General features: G+C 42.6%; 1 protein-coding gene across 1 annotated transcript in view; it reads left to right on the top strand.

The window, feature by feature from the left end:
* Positions 1 to 15,668, top strand: part of PHACTR1 (phosphatase and actin regulator 1) — a 144,574-nt gene extending 128,906 nt beyond the window's left edge. The window contains exons 9-11 of the mRNA XM_066626000.1: positions 1,088 to 1,228; positions 8,958 to 9,034; positions 13,405 to 15,668. Coding sequence (XP_066482097.1) covers positions 1,088 to 1,228; positions 8,958 to 9,034; positions 13,405 to 13,420 — 234 coding nt within the window. The 3' untranslated portion in view covers positions 13,421 to 15,668. The remainder of the gene's footprint in view (positions 1 to 1,087; positions 1,229 to 8,957; positions 9,035 to 13,404) is intronic.
* Positions 15,669 to 17,805: the final 2,137 nt, after the last annotated feature.

The following is a 17,805-nucleotide window of genomic DNA, read 5'->3' as shown; positions in this document are numbered from 1 at the left end:
CTGACATTAAAAGCACTGTGCATTCAAGGGGAATAAATCCCTTGAGATCAAGTTCTGCCCTTGGGTAAATACACAAACTTACCTATATGGCAAACTTATGTATTTGGACTGTAACCATAGGTTTATAAAAAGCTTTTGGCACAGTTGGCCTACTTTTTAATGCTGCTGTTTTTGAATTATTTTAGAATAATGAGGATACTGTAGTTCCTTGACAAACTCTCCTGGTTGATAGGACACCGATAGGAATATTGATATTCTTCCTTTCCCTCCAAACAAATGGAGCACTCAAGGCAGCATACAATGTTGAGAGAAAAGAGTAAAATTCCAAAATAGAAACAGAATATAAAGTCGCATATAATTGTAAATGTCATGAACAATTAAAACACACGTGCGTTCATTACAACAAAATTCAACCACAAAACCCAAAGCGACTACCAGCAACTAAGAAAGGAAGGACAGGCAGAAAAGGAAAGTCTTGATCCCTTGCTGGAAGGCTACATAACGTCAAACCAAACTGCCTTAATATGTGTCCTTACTTAGAATTAGCCCCATTGAACTTGAATGGGTTTCTCACATGCCTAAGATAGATCTGGAAGAAACAAATGAAAAAGTAAATAAGCAAATATAATTCAACCTCACTTTGTATGAATGAATAACTAGTTTAAAGCACATTATTAGACAATATAGCTGTTGTGGTTGGGACTTGCCTGCCTGACTTTTCAAATGTAAACATCATGTAGAAGAACCTAAGATGTGCCCCCTCTGAACACCCTCACTGTTCAGTGGAGTTGTGGCAGATAAGTGATAACTATGAAAAGCAAACCTTCCATTCATTTCTATGGTGCTCTGGAATTCCAAAATAACAGGCAGTCTTTTTGTAGAGGGAATGCCTGCACATACCTTGATAGAAGCCTTTCATCTGAAACTAAAAAGAAATAATTATTAATCTACCCACTTCTGGATACCTGTCATTAATTGGAAAACAAAGGTGCATTTCTTTTAACATGTTTTTGTCTATGCAAGAAATGGGCAAATAGGTTTGGGGAAGACTGAAGCTGTGATCCCATTTTCCCCTTTGCTCCTACAGCTAAGTCAGAGGCCTACAGTGGAAGAGCTGCGTGAGAGAAAAATTCTCATCCGCTTCAGCGATTACGTGGAAGTGGCAGACGCTCAGGACTATGACAGGCGGGCAGACAAACCATGGACACGGCTCACAGCTGCTGATAAAGTATGTAGAAGAAGTTTAGAGGAAACCTTCTTGGATTGAGCATCCATTTGTGTGATGTCTCACAAAGGACCAGTGATGAAAAAACCTAGTCAAGTTTTGTTCCACAGGCAACTTTGAGGATGGAATGGGAGATACCACAGGGTAGAGCTCTGCAGAATGCCTCTGACAAGTGAACAGGCAGGGGTGGTGTGGTATCAGGAGTTGGCTGAGCCCTGAACCCGTGCAGAACTCTGCCTCCCCCCCACATTGCTTTGTTTTACTTTCTGCTGTAAAGAATCGTTGGCAGTTGCTTAAATTTGCATTAATTCCAGTAAAATCAATGGGCTATTTACACTGCCACCGGGCTTAGCATGAAGAAAATTAGGCCTGTAATTATCTGAGAAATATCTTGCTGACAGCACTTATGCTTGCTCTTTTTGCTGAGTAGTTCCACCAGAGGCAGACATTTTGCAAGCAGTTCTGTACATCATCACAGCACACACACCCCAATTCAGTACTTACCCTGGTGCTCAGGCTTGCTGTATGCTCAGCTACTGAATAAAAATCAGTTCAGTATATATTTTTCACAAGTAAACAGGTTTGACAAACTATGTTTCTTTCATGATCCTTTCTTAATCCTGGTTTTCTGGGACTGATTTATATACCAGGTATATCTGGATAAAAAGGAGGGCTTTTCTTCTCTTTTGTTCCTGCTCCCTGCCACTAATCTTAGAAGACTGTCATATGATGTCAAGTCAATTCAAGAAACCTTTATTGGCATATTTAAAATACAAACAGTGTAAAACAAAAGATAGGATGGAGGAATGCATGAATCAGACAGTTCACCTCCGGCCTTAACCAACCAGATTTTACTACATAGGCTCAACCATTTATGACCATCATAGACACAGTCTCTTGATTATCATATTTATATATTTAGCTACCACTCCAGAAAGCTTTTCATTTGCCCCACTGAGTATCTACTGTCACATGATCATTCGATTGAAAATGCTGAAGGCAGTTTAAGAGACAGGTCACTTCTCATGGTGTATATAGTCATCCAACTGATATTTGCCTCTCATATTTATATTGTTTCAAAAGCCTCCCAAACCTATTTGATCAGAAATGATAATAGAATAAAAGGGGGGTGTGATTGGGGGGGGCATGCACATGCCAGTCTGGGGAGATGCAAAAAAAAAAATCAAACTTGTTTGCTTGTTTGTTTGGAATGTTTATGTAACACTTTTCAATGGGAGTAGTTCACAGAGATATTTGCATAGGAAAATCAATCAGCATATGGTTCCCTGCTCCAGAGGGGCTCAGGGCCCAAACCTATCCAATTTTCCAGTGCCAGTGCAGCTGTGCCAATGGGGCGTGCACTGCATCCTGTGGTGGGGAGACATTCACAGAGGCCTCCTCAAGTTATACGAACATTTGTTCCCATACCTTGGGCTGCATTGTGGTTGCACCAGTGTTAGAAAGTTAGATAGGGATGGGCCCTCATAGTCTAAAAAGAGATTCAGAAGAGACACCAGCAACAGCCTCTGGAAAAGACATCATACTAGGGTGAAGAGGGACAGTTGCTCTGCCCCTGCTAAATATAAAAGGTTGCCACTTTGAAAGGTGCCTCTTTGCCAGTTAGCAAGGGTTTTATTGTATTGATAAAGAGCATCCCACACTCACTCCAAATTTCAACTGAACTGCTCTAGAGTCTCCTTTTCTTCTAGGGTTCTTGGATGGGCTCAGGTTATATTTTATCTCTTGAATCAGCCCCCTTGCAATTACAGAGAGGCACACTCATCCTAGTTCCTCTCCTGTTTTCCAGGGGACTCTTTTTCATTGCATATGTATACACTGCCCTCACATGCAGTTAAAAAGGGGAGGGACCATGTCAGCAGCATGTGGCCTTCTAGGCCTTGCACAAGCAGAAGCACTCTACAGAATAGTGTAGACTGAGGCTGCTGCACCATTGGCCAGTACAACACGCAAATAGGATTGGGCTCTAATATGCTCACTTCTCAAATTACATAGCGAAAATAAACAGCAAAGGAGATAATACCATAACATGAAAAACTACTCCAGATTTGCATGCTAGAGGAGAGATTGTGTGCACTGTTCTGGATGAATTACCTTTGCAGCTTGGTTGTCCTCCTGCAGTCGGTGGTATGACTGTTCCTTTTTGTAAGTGTCCTTTATCACATCTTGAGGAAAAAATCAAACCAACAGCACTCATAGAAGTTGACAGTTTGTTCAACTTAATATTTGTCAGCTGTCATGACTGAGAGGTTTTTTGCCTTTTGGAGGCCTATAATGCCTTTCAAAAATCCTTTCACACTAGTAGATTTATGTCCAGAATCCCTTAGCATAAACTATTATCTGGCCCTATTATAGGTCCGGAACAATATTCCCAGCAGGAGACACTGTATTCACAGGATTTAAGTAGTGGGCCCCAAATTCTTTTTTTGTTTTTTTCTTTTCTTTTGTTTTTTGCATTTTGGTCTCTATTAAATCAGCCTGTGTTTGAATAGAATGATGTCAATACATAGCCAGCTTTGAAAACATTGGTGATCTTTGCAATAACCCTAAACCAGGGGTGTCAAACAGAAGACCCATGTGCCAAATACATCTGTGGAAGAAGAAACACCAGCAAACAGCCACTAGAAAAGCCACTGTGCTGGAGTGAAGAGGGACAGTTAGACTCTAGTCCTATCCAAGTGGTGCACCAACAGAGCATGTGCTCTGTCCGCATGCCAGGCTTTTGCACTCTAGCAAAAGCGCTGTAAAGTGCTTTGCAATGGAGCAGATAGGTGTGCCAGTGGGAAGAGCAGAGCCTTCCCACTAGGGCCAGTAGATGCACAGACACCCACCAGAGCAATAAGTCCAGCAAAAGAAGGATGGCGGGGAGGGGGTGGAATGAGGTGGGGGGAGGGCAGCAATGGGGGCAGGAGTAGACGGATCAGGCCTGGGAAGGGGTGGGATCTGCGATGCCTGTGTGCACCGTATCCTTTCACCATTCCTGGGTTTGATCTGCCAACACAGATCAACAGACTTGGGCCAGCAATATCACTGGCACAGGTCTGGGTTGTTCCACTGTGGCTGCTGATAGAATTATCAGGAAAGATCAGATGCCAAATCCCCGCCTGTCCCAGCAACAGGCTTATGTACCACAGAGGTTCTCAAACTTCTCAGGAGTAAAACTCCGGAGATAAGTCGTTGCAGGAGGAGGTGAAGGCAGTGATGTGATGATCCCCATGATCCATCACTAACGGAGGGGAAAGACTTTTTTTTAACTCAGGGGGCTGCTGCAACATCCAGGAGGTGCAGGGACCCCCTCACAGCCCTCCACAGGACTCCAGAAGTGGTTTGCAGTCACTTATTTTCAGTATTCTAAGACTTGGGGAGCCCAAGGGCTGTGCGAGGCTCCATGCACCTCCTGGATGGTGCAGCAGACCCTGTGAGTTTAAAAAAACCCTTTGCCCCATTAGCGACGCAATCCTGGGGATTGCTGCCTTCTCCCACCCTTTTAAGGGGCCAGAGGCTGAGGCTCCTAGGCAGGGGTGTCGCAATGCCTCAGTTTGAGAACCTCAGCTTAAAGGCAGTGCTTCCCAAAGTGTGGGCCTTGAACCCACACACAGTGAGTTGTGATGTGGACCCTCCCCCTTGTGCTGATTTGGCTCCAAATAGGAACCATTGTGGAAGCCCCAGTACTTACCTCAGCACCCAGAGGCCTTTCCCAGCCTGACAACCTACTCTGCAAGCCTCTGGAGGCCTCAGAATGGTCCTCAGAAGCCTCCATAAGTCATTTCCAGTTTCCAAAAGCCGCTTCCAGTTTGCTTCATACAGAAGCCTATAGAGTGGATCACCAGCCCGTTTGAGGCCGCCAGCACCACCAGGAGTGCAACGACCCACTGCAGAGAATGAGTGCTGGTGGTGCTGCTAAGTTTGGGAACCTTGCCTTAAAGGTAATGTCTAGCCAAGCAGAGGCTTGGACCAGCTGAAGCTTCTAGAAGGTGACCTCATCAGCTGATGCAACACCAATTGATGTAACACAGTGGCAGTCCAGGGGGACAAAAGCCCCAGGCTGCCTTTGAGGGTGGTGGTGCTGCTGCTGCCTCTGCCTGTCTTCCAGAGCCCTTCCAAAGGCTGGGGAGGCCCGGTGCTGCATCCCCAGTTGAAGTCCAGCATGAAGGTCGTCTTATCTGATTTCTAAGTTTAGTGGCTACTGAGAAGACTGATCAGGTTCCTTGTGCAATCTCAAACAGTACAGTTTTCCTAGGGCAAACTAAGATGGCTTCTGGCCTAACAAAATGGAATCCAGCCTGACCCAGTGCTTATTATCCTATTCATCACAAGCAGACCTTGAAGAAACCTCAAAAACCTTTCTTTCTTTCGGCTGTTTTCAAATATGCCGTTTTCAAATATGAAACAAATGCAACAGAACTAGCCTGGAAGGACAGTGCAAAAGGCAGGGGTTAATTTCTAAAATGGGGGACATGTACATATCTGTGCTTTAAAGTCCACCCAATAAGCTCAAGCCTGTCTGGCAGCTTCATAGGCCCTATTGCCTAAGAGATCTGACAATATTTGATGGTATGGTGCTGAATATATGCTTGAGGGACTCTTTCATTTATTATTACTTCATGTGGAGACCTATTAACCTTTTTGCACTAACAGGCAAAATGTCCTTTTATGACATTTAATGTCATTTTATGACATTTAAATTCACTATAGCTATCCTACATGTCATAAATTTCAGATCATACCAAGGACTACTGGGACAAAGAAACAATGGCTGTTCCCCCTTTGAAAATAAAAAAGGAAGTAGTTACTTGGATGAGTAGTTGTCCCACATTTAAAATGTTGGTTCTATTCCCTTGGATGTCAGCCAAAATAATGACTTCCTATCCCACCACTGAGGTCCCATTAGCATAGCAAAGCTAGGAGGATTACAGTATCACTTCTGTTGTGAATAGACACCAAGCTTTTCATTTGATATTCATTTGAGCTTACATAGAATTGACACAGACTGTCCCTCTTGCTTTTCATGGCCATTTGGCTCCACAGTTGTTCGTTTTTTCTGTACCCACGTAGGAGTGTGGGCATACTCACACTTGTGTGTGCATGCAGGTATATATACATACAGACCGAGTAAGGAGAACACTTAATGTACTTGATGAAGTTAGTGCTAATCAATTAAAGTATCTGCCACAATACATCTGTTGATCTTTAAGGTACTCAAAAACTATGGTTTTTGCTTCAAATTAAATTACAAATTAAAATACAGCATACTATTTATCTGTATGTATTTATTGAAGTTCCCTCCCCAGCTCCTTTAGAGTGTTCAAAACATTTCACAGAGATTGTCAGGCATTTTATTTTATTTATTATTTGTTTATTTATAGAATTTATATCCTGCCTTTCTGTCCCGGTAAAGGGCACTCAAGGCAGCTTACAAAAGAAATCATATAAAAACATAAAATATATAAATATGTATTAAAATAAAACATTTAAAAACATTAAAACACAATAAAACTTCGAACCCAAAATTAAAATAAATTTTATAAATAAAAGTCATGCCCCCTTGTGTCTACATTAAAAGGCTTCTTTGAATAAAAAGGTCTTAAGCCCCCCACAGTAAGGACTCTAAAGAGGGAGCTGTTCTCAGTTCCAGGGGGAGGAAGTTCCACAGACGGGGAGCCACCACCAAGAAGGCCCTCTTTCTTGCCACCATCCCCCTCACCTCCACTGGTGGCGGCATAGTCAGAAGGGCCTGCTCTGATGACCTGAGAGGACGGGTTGGACTGTATGGAAGGAGACGGTCCCTCAGATACCCTGGACCCGAGCTGTATAGGGCTTTTAAAGTTAAAACTAGCACTTTGAATTCAGCCCGGAAATGAACTGGCAGCCAATGTAGCCGCCGAAGCAGCAGCTTGACTGAGTCAAACTGACGAGCCCCAGCAACCACACGGGCCACCGCGTTCTGCAGTAATTGTAGTTTCTGGACCGTCTTCAGAGGCAGCCCTAATGCTGACTTCATTTCATTCAGTATTGTGAGCCCAATGTTGTAAATGTACAGAGGCTATGGTTGGAACAAGTTTGCTTTCCTCAAACTGCCCATAGCTGAACTGGGGGCTTCCACTTTCTTTTCTCATACTGCTTTCTACCATGTTTGTGTTTGACCATCTGCTTCCAAAACAGCTGCCCAGACATGAACGAGCTCTGTGTTTATACAGCAGAGGGTTATTCTGCACCAGGATAGTTGTCTCCAAGTGGTACTACTTTGGCTTTCTTTCTTGATCACAAAGGCAGAAGATAAAGCTCTACCTTGTTATTTTCAATGTGTTTTAATGTCATGCAGAATTTCTTAAAAACTAGAAAAATTGTCCAGCTACAATGCATAGCAGCAAGAAGAAAGCTAGTCCCCAAAGAGGAAAATGGTTTTTGATCACCGCTCATGCCGAGCAAAATGAGCAAACAGCAGATGGAGGAAAGGCAAGGGAGGCAATAGGTTCTACCAACTTGGCCAACACAAAGCAACCACACTTGGGGTTAAATGAGGCCCATGCTAATTCTGAGACATTGACAACATCTGTATACATTCTGCCAATGCCTAGAATGAACTAGACTCAGATGTCTGGACACATGTCATGCTCTGTGATTTTTTTTTCCCCCATCTGAACCTTCTTGAACCAATAAAAAAAGGCTATAGGGTGTTTGTAATAAGATGCCTCTGTGCTCTCCCCATGCAGTCTTCCAGAACTCAACTCTGGCAGCCTTTCAAGCACAGGTTACAAGTTGTCCCCTTCATCTGTTTATTTCTCTTATTCTGGGTTTTGCTTTAATTAATGTACATGTGCTCTCATTTGGAGTCATTTACACATAAAACTATAACAAGCCATTTCTACACGCTGCTCACCAAGCACTGTTTACTTGCTCATGCCTCATTGCAACATATGCCTTCTTTCATCTAAGGATTCCATTGTTCTAGATTATTTTCTCCTTTTAGACTGCAATCCTATGCATATATAGTTAGGGGTAGGAGGCGGGAGTCATATTCAAGTGTTTGATTTATTTCTAAGCAAGCATGCATAGGATCTGGGTGCACTTGCGGATATGTATAACGAACGTTACCATGCTGGCCTATAGCACAAATCTGTCAGTGTCTCATGAAGTTTCATGCATAGTGTCTCTGGCAGTCTAATGAAATGCTGCCCAGAATGGCGCTGGTTTGCCACCTCCACCAGTGTTCACTCCAGCGTTGATCTACCACTGCCAGTACCCTTCTCACACACACGGGCCAAGGTAGCTAGTGGATGAGTATGGGGCAACTCCTACTGCTTGTTGCCTCCAAGAACCCTCTGCCTGATGGGAGGGGTTCAGTTGGCCTTGTGGTTGGGCCACTCGCAGGCTCTGACTATTGAAAAGTTCTGTTGCTCATTCTGGGCAAGTAACCGATCTAAAGATTCAAGACCCATTTAAAGACATTTTATTCCGCAAGGCTTTTTGTGACTTAATACTGCTTGTAATAAGTTGGAATCTGTATCTTTTTAAAATATTTTGATGTTTTGGGTTGTTAGCCACTTTGTGCTGGTTTTATATTTTGGAAAGGCATGACAGAAATTATATAAATACATTTGTTCACTTTCTCATTTCTGGCAGCATGTCTATCCTTCTGTTGATAGTTCAGAAAATGGGAAGTATTCACATCACTGTTCAGCTGTACATTTACATATTTGCTTGTCATTTCCAGGCAGCAATTCGCAAAGAGCTCAATGAATTTAAAAGCACTGAAATGGAAGTTCACGAATTAAGCAGGCATCTAACAAGGTAAGCTTTTTGGACACCGACTGTGAATAATACAGATGATGCTGACTTCAGCATCAGCCTGGCTATTTTCTATCTATAGTCACATAGTGAATGGAACATCACAGGTGGTGATATTTCTTTTCAGTGGTGTTTGAATAGTCAGCTGTCATCATAAATAGTTGTTACAACTACTGTGCTGAACATTTAGGGTTGCCAGGTCCCACACTGGAGAATTCTCCCGTCTCCTTAACAGTCGCCCCCCCCCCCCATCCTGAGGATTCAGCCATTCTGCCACCCTGGATCTGCAGCCCATCTGCTGGAGCAACCAGGGCACTTGTTGTGTACTGCAGCTTGGAGGCAACGTGAACAGCTGGGCAGGGGGAAAGTCTCTGGGTTGTGACCTGGCAATGCTATTAGCATTTTCATGACAAACCAATGCTCACGTACAGTGAACTCTCAATTTAATGGACTAATGGGGCAAAGTGGGGTCCACTAATGCCAAAAATCTGTTAAATCCAAATGCATTGAAGTCAATGGAGATGTGCATGCACAAAATGCATATGACTCATTTTTAATGAAGAAAGCATCTTTTGTTTTCAGTTAAATAGAGCGCCATTGAGTCAAGGGTTCACTGTACTACTGGCACTAGAAAATGAAATTCCACTAGTATTAGACTATCTTGGGTACTCATTTCTGTGAAGGAGCTTATCCATGATATTGCCTCGGATTTCTTTTGTAGAAGGCCACCAATGGCAATCTTATTATTGCATCTCAGGTGAGGTTATATTGCACCAGATTTACTCCAATGGAAGGCTATACAGTGGGGCTCTTTTCATTTTACTTGGTGGTATTTTATTGTTGATATGAACTCACAAGGGTGATTCATACCAGATGTGAAAGGCTCAGAACATCATATCATTTTGATATCCAGAAATCTCAGATGCTATGAAACATTAGCAAAGTGGGAACTGTGCATGGAGTTTTGTGTTTGTATGGTGGATATTTTTGCTTTTGAGTATTTGTATAAAGACTTTTTTTCATATAGGAGTCTACTATTACTGTGGTAGCTCAAGAGATCTTTCAGGAAAGGAAACTACTGCTGTTGGAACTTCAGCCCATGTTATAGCTTCTCACTCAGCTCTGTTATAAACATTTTGATTTCCGTGAGTGCCCCCCCCCCCACACACACACACACATACCAGATTTTGCTTTAGATCCAGATCTGAAGAGGACCCAGCCTGTTACATGTGGGTGTTCTACCACAATTTATTTCATGTTCATGTTTCAGCTTTCAGTGGAAGATTTTTATTGAGTTGATAGGTCAGGATAGTTGGATAATCACCTTCAGAAATCAACTATGTAAAGATACAGAACATTTGGAGGCAGCCACCTTCCTGAAGAAATTCCAATACATTCTCATTATAAAATCATTAGAAAGGTAATGAGTTTGTTGTGTCACAATGGTAATGAGTTATGTGCATGTGTTGCTTTTCTGGTGTGATGAATAAATTACTGTAGTTCTTGAGGAAGTCTACAAATGCAGTTTAAAGAAAAGACCACTTCCACCTGACTGAGAAATGCAGTTCTTGTTTTATATACGTACTGCAATGCAGTTTACACAAAAGCACAGTAGATCTACCTATGGGTGGTTCTTTGATGCATGTTTTTAAACCATGATTTCTGAGCATTTCTGCCATGTAGGTCAGTCATAGTGACTTTAACATGTCTGATATTTTAATGCAGCTTCCCAGGAACTAAGTCTGACAGCCTTTCCTTTATGTATCCCATCCTGGCTAAGTCTTTCTAATCCATTGAAGGCTTTCCTTCAACTGCTCACCTCACCACTTCATGATTCTCCTGTTTGTTTAATGTAAAGATACTGATTAATGTAATGTTCCAATTGCAGTATGCAAAATAGACAATTTTCCATTTCCCTGTTGAGAAAGCATGTACCTCTGATGTAGTGAAGAGTTCATACTGCTCTGCAGAAGAAATGTTCAGGTTGTCTTTTTTGCAAATTATAGCTGGGAAAGGAAAGCAGAACTTCATTTTCCAAGTTGTATCATGTGGTGCCTCTGAGATACATGATAAAAAGGAACATTTAAGGACCCAATCCTGTCCAACTTTCCAATGCCAGTGCAGTCACAATGCAGCCCCAAAGAATGGGAACAAACATTCCCTTACCTTGGGGATACCTCCATGACTGCCGCCCTACTACAGGATGCAGCGCATGCCCTGTTGGCATGGCTGCACCACCACTGAAAATTGGATAGGATTTGGCTCTAAATCAGTAATCTCTGGTTTTCCTAGTTCCAGAGTTTCAAAAGATTGCTGTTACTTAACTACCCATTCCTCACACCACCCATTTTCAACCACTGTGCCGTGGCACACTGGTGTGCTGTGAATGGTCTGTAGGTATGCCGTAGGAGTTTGGGAGAAGGTCATTTATTAGTAGGGCCACTGGGAAATGTTAGCCCCCCAGCAACAGCATGGTGTGTCTTGTTAATTATCAAAAAACTGATCAAAAAACTGACAATTTTAGTACCTTGTCAGTGTGCCATGAGACGAAAAAGGTTGACAATCACTGCCTCGCACTGTTCACCAAGCCCACTGGACTCCCTATCTGCCCTATTTTTTGGCCTTTCCTTGCCTCCCTATTGCATCTGGCCCTGCGATTTCCTTCATCTGAACCATAAAATTGCATCCACAAGCTGGCATTAGGAACTAAAACTTCTTCGCAACATTTGGGGAGAAATTCAACACACTGTGTCCTACAGCCTGAACCAGCCACAGCCAAAGACCTTCTGCTACCTGAGGCAATGTGCCAAATGTTACCCCCACCCCTTGCCTGGTGATGTGGAAGCCTCTGCTTCTCCCACTCCCTAGGTAGGAAAATGGAGGGGTGGAGAGGAAGTGTGGAGGAGAGGGAAGTGATGAGCTAGAGTGTCTCCAATGCTCCAGCTCAGTCTTCTTCAACGTTTTTTGTGCCACAACCCAAATATATAAATACATAGGGCGCAATCCTAACCAACTTGCCAGCACTGACATAGCTGTGCCAATGTGGCATGCACTACAACCTGCAGTGGGGAGGCAGTCAAGGGTGCCTTCTCAAGGTAAGGGCATGTTTGTTACCTTACCTTGGGGCTTCATTGCAGCTAAGTCAGTGCTCAAAAGTTGGTTAAGATTGCGCCCATATGTACATAAAGTATGAGACTAGGGACCAACTGTTTGACCTGCCCCCTCCTGGGACCCTATCCTTTCCCTGCCCCTGTTACCACCCACTCCCCACCCCTGTTATGCCCTCCCAGCACTGTAACCAAATATTCTCATTAGAGAGAGCAGAAAAAGTTACCATGAAGCCTGGTACTAGTGAACGCTATTTTAGTGCAATTGCTAAGAACTTGACAGGACTGGGACACCATCTCCTGGTACCTGAAGGTACCCTTTACCTAGTGGTCTCTAGTCCAGTGGTCTTCAATTTTTTTCATTCCTGTAAGCTGCTGCGACCCCACAACGGAGGCTTCACTACTCCATTGGGGTCCCAGTTCCAAGGTTGAAGAACACTGCTCTGGCTCACCTGTTGTCATGCATCCACACTTTCTCTTTTGCACCATCCCCCTTTTCCTTTTCAATCCAGGAAGTGAGATGAGGAGGGGGAACTGTAGAGGCAAGCAGATGGAAGGAGGTAGGTGCCGACTGCCAATCTGCTTGCAGCAGCTGCCTCTGTCAGCCTCGTGGATGGGCTGGCCCTGGCCTAAACTAGAGGCCTCTTGTGACTTTAATGCATTCAGTAATGGACTCAGCCCATCCCGCGCCCAGGACAAAGGTCCGCGATGGCACGCTCTGCATCGCCATCGCCCCCCCACACACACACTCACCAAGCGCAACAGAGCCTCACGCGACTCTAAAACTGACTGGGGAAGTGTTCTGAAACTTCCCGCGGTCTTAAACTGCACTTCCAGAAAACCAGAAGTACTGTTTCCAATCATTTCAGGAGCCTCAGTAAGGCTTTCCACGCAGTCCTAGCGTTGCGCAGGCTCAGTGCCCAGAGCATTTATTCCATTCACCCAGTGTTAGGTTCATCACTGAATGCATCAAATTTGTACCAGCACTATAAACTAGTACTTCTCATCACTTATTATGACCTCAATAGTTATTGTCTCTGTGAATACTAAATTCTTAGCATTACGCAAATTATAGCCTTTGTTGGCCGTATTCCGGTTTGAAGATTTCAACACACCCACAATGTTTCTTCCCAGAAACAATATACTGAAGCAGAGCTGAGAACTATCCACACTAGCCAGTGTGCTTGCTGGATTGGTTAAATCCAGTTCCTTTTGAAAATAAGCAGATTTGTTTGATGCACTTTCCCCCCTTTCTTTTCTTTTCAGGTTTCATAGACCATAGACGTTCACTCCCAAGTGAATACTATGCCATCTTCAAAGCGTAACTGAAAAGAACCATAAGTGCTGGTATTGTTGACTTCTCTGTTACGTACAATGTAAATCTTCTGAATTGCCTTTTTTAAAAAAAATTAATAAAAACAAGAAGATAAAAAGGAAACTATATTTTCCTGTACTGTGTAGAACTACATCATAAGACGGCACAATTTTCTGCAGCTGACATCACCCATGGCAAGAATCATGTCAAGAATTGGCACTTACATTTAAAACTCTCTGCTGTGTGGATTCCCCTCTCATTCAAGACCAGCCGTTCATGCATCCTCTCTTTCTTCAGTCACCTGTTACCCCTCCAAGCATCTTTCATCTGACTCCAAAGAAAGCTGAGGCACTTGGTGTTGACCCAGGCATGACCCACTGAACAAAAGCTGTAACAAGGCCTACTCTCCTTTTGAGTCAGCACATTCTACCAAACACTTCTTTCTATTGGAGAGCACCTTAGAAAGATGAGGAGGGGAAGGACCCACTCTGAGGATCTATCTATCACTGGCATTTCCTGAGAATCATCCCTGGAGGATCTTGTGGCTGGCTGGCTGTCACCCTTCTGTTTTGCAAGGGAAACACAAGGAGGATTCTTCATCATACATCACTTTCATTCAAATGACTCCTTCACTGCAAAAGCAATTTTGAAATGATTACAGATACAGGGATATTAGGTAACAAGCTTACCTTTACAAACAGAATGAGTTAGGCGGCCTTCTACCCTGCTTGTTTTCCTTTGCCTTTGTGCAGAGGTTAGATGACAAAGCAGATGTGCTGGTTAACCAAATCAATGTGGAGCACTATCTTTGCCTTCTGTAAAGTGCAAGATGGAAAAGAAATTATCTCAAGATTATCTGTAGGGCCAGTTTTATGCTGAATGCATGGATATTTTTTTTTAAGAGCAGGGGTTTCTGTTATGTAGAACACTACCTGGTGTAAATAACAAAATATGAATGGCTCAGTGAGAACCAAAGCATTTGGCAAAAAGCTAGAGGTGGGGTAATTCTTTGTTTTTGGCTCTTCTCTTGTATCTTCCAGAGGCGCCTTTGCACCTGAAACCATTCTGAACCCAGAGCCAAATCCTCTCAGTCAAAGCATTTTGGCTAGGGTCACAAGCTTTAAGATGGTTTCTTGATTCAAATTCAGCATATATGATGCTTCTAGACCAGAAACCTCATCCTCTTTCAACTGCTGAGCTCTTAGCCATCTTCATCCCAAACTATTGTAGCTATGCTGAATTCAGTTCTCAAATTACTCCACTGGTGTAGGACTAAAATAACAATGGCTCATCATGTGCTTTGAAAAACTTTTAGAAAGTATCGCTTTTCTTTTAAAGCAGAACATTTGACAACCTGGATGCTTTGCTCACCCTTGAATGTTTTTACCATAGCATTCCACTCAGGGCTTGTCAAACTGTCATATGGAGCCTTCAATCTATAGAGTCTCCATCTGACACAGGTTGACAGTGGTCCTCTAGCCTCCACCTGATATGAAATAAAATGAACTTGGCTAGTGATGCTTGTGGTCATTCTGAGAGTACAAGGGCAAGAGAAAGAGAAGAAATTTTAGGGATTGGGTCTGAGCAAACCTTTAGAACATGTTTCTGAATTGGGATGGGGGGAACACTATGAAAAGTGAGTAAGTAACCCTTTGTCACTGGTCAGAGCACCAGGTGGGAGGGCATATAACTGGTGGAAGGGCATGATCCTGACTACAGGAGCAGGGTGAGTTGAAACTCCTGTTCTTATGTTCAATCAGTAAACACCCATGCAGAACTGAAAGGTGGAGTGAGAAGAACTGCCCACGACACTCATATTTTGACAACTATGATCTTAAAGCATCCTGTTCTGGCCAGATTTCCTAGCATTATAATACAGTTCCATTTTTGCAACATTCCTAAGATGATACTTAGGTTTCTGCTACCCGTTTACCTTTGCTTTCCAAAAGCCAATAATAATAATCCAAATGTTGGCTGATGGGAATAGTTTTCTGAACAACTTTTAAATTTTCTGACTCTTTAGAATCCCATGCTGCTCAACAATAGGGAGGGCAACATGCCAAGGACTTTGTATTTGTGGCACTGTTGTTTTCAGTGGAGAACAGGACAAAGCCCCTAGCACTAGTGTTAAGGCACTAGAAGGAATTGTCATTTGCATGTTCCAAGTGTTGGAACATGAGTGTTGCTCAGTGTACCTCTAATTAAAATATAACATTATAACACAGAAAACACCACAGAACATACCCTCCTACCAGTGGCAGATTGCTTAATATTGCAATAAAGCATCAGTAGTGAACAAGAAAGTAGATCAAGAACAGTTGACTGAATCTTAGTGTAGTAATTGCTCATATAGAGAAACTTGCTCCCCTCTGCCCCAGAAGAGAGGATGATTTCATGGACAAGAATGTTGAGAAGGTGCTAACAGTTATTCTGCTTTGCAAGAGACAGCAATGCAATTAATTGAAGCAAAAGGTGCTCTCACTGTTCCTCTATATTGCTGACAGGTTTGATTTGCAAGTGGGATGAGCAGTTACACCAGCTTGGAGTGCATGTTATTTGGGGACATCTTATACATTATTTATGATGATGATGTACCTTTTCAAGGTATGAGGTTGAAAGCAGATATGCTCATGTGCAAAAAAAAGAACTAAAAGTACTATCTATGACTACATGTGGTGCTTCACTACAAATATCCATTTGCTCCTATATTAAAATAAACTGGTTTGTGAGTGGTTACTCCCTGTGATATTGACATTGTACCCAGTGGTACTATTAGAATAGTACCCAGTGGTAGTATTAGAAATAAATCTGCGGCTTCACTATACTAACACATCCATGCTTCCTTTAACTGAGCATAGTGGGAAACCATAAACATTTCCTTGCACAGAAAAAAGAGCAATAGAGCTGCCCTTGTTTTTTGCGCACATCTGAACTTTGTGTGCAAAACAGCTGTTCCATGTGCTCAATGTCTCTAACACATGCAGCAGCAAATGACTGGATCAAGGGACCAACACTGACCCACTTCCATTAAATAGTAAAAAGGAGAAATATCATTGCCTTCTGATGTAAAAATGCCTGTTTAGTCAGTGAACCCTTTGCATGAAAATGAATTACTTTTCAAGGCTGCATACAGTGTCCAGTTAGCTACATGTCTTGCTGTCATTCCTACTCATTGATCAAATCACTGGAACCGTTGTAAGAATGTATTTGTTTTAAAACATTTATATCCACCTTTCTTGCCAAGGCAAAGTTAGATGGCTGTCAATAAACTAGAGAACATCATTTCAAATACGCCAACATTCATAATCAAGGTACAGAGCAACAAATTCATAGTGCAACTCACTATGTACTCCTGCACACGCAATACTTTTCTCTCCTCTGAGATGGGCAAAAGCACTGCTTTCCTGTTGCTCAGTGCCCATTCATTTCAGTGCCCATTCATTTTGTCTCTCAAAAGGGGAGACAAGCTTTCTTTCTTTCTAGCTTTAGCAGTGAACTTTTGCATTCATTAAATATGCTGCTATTCACATGCAGATGAGGGTTAGCACACACAAACCTGAATTTCTCTTATAGTTGTGTAAACAAAACATTTCTGCCAATATCTGTGAAAAGGGTAGTGATTTAAAAGGCCTTAGGCATTGCTGTAGTGTGTGGAAAACAGGGTTGCAAATTATGCTCTCCTCCAACCTGCTTGGGCTGCTTAACTTTAAGTGCGTGTAAACAGAAAAGCAGGAATAGGATGTATGACCCCCAACGCCCATACATCTCAGTTCTCCTGAACCCAGTGCATTTTCTGGTTATTCTCCAAGTCAAGTGTATGTACATAGTTTTGTCTTTGTATAGGAGTGAATGTGGTGACAGTCAAGCCTGTGATCTTCCAGTATTGTAATTTAACAGATTATGGCTGTATGGGGAAAAAAATAGAACAAATGTAAATACCTAGAGGAAAAAACACTAAAACTGAATCTCTATGTCCTAGGTTTTTGTACATATTGAAACTGCATGGTATTTAAATTGTCTCTGATGTATGCAGTTTCTTTAAAAAATCATTTTAAAAGAAAAATGTGGTCTGGTTTTTCTTTCTTTGGTCTCCTTTCAATCATACTATTCTTATATGAGGAATGGGTACCCAAAGATAGGTGGTACGCAAGTGGCTGTCAGTTGTAGAGGGCAAAACACAGGAGTGAAGAGTTCTGGAGGGCCTTCTCAACACCCTGAAACTGCCTTATCAAACACAGCAAGGGAATCAAGCTGACAGATAGCCTGCCGGTGTAAATCAACATCAGCTCTGCAATTTCATTGGGAGTCAGTCCATTGGAATATTATGGAGATCGGGACATGCATACTTGAGG

This window comes from Tiliqua scincoides, chromosome 4 (genome assembly GCF_035046505.1).
Source record: "Tiliqua scincoides isolate rTilSci1 chromosome 4, rTilSci1.hap2, whole genome shotgun sequence".
Taxonomy (NCBI): Eukaryota; Metazoa; Chordata; class Lepidosauria; order Squamata; family Scincidae; genus Tiliqua; species Tiliqua scincoides.
The sequence above is the reverse complement of the archived record's forward strand: the minus strand, read 5'-3'. Positions and strand labels throughout refer to the sequence as shown.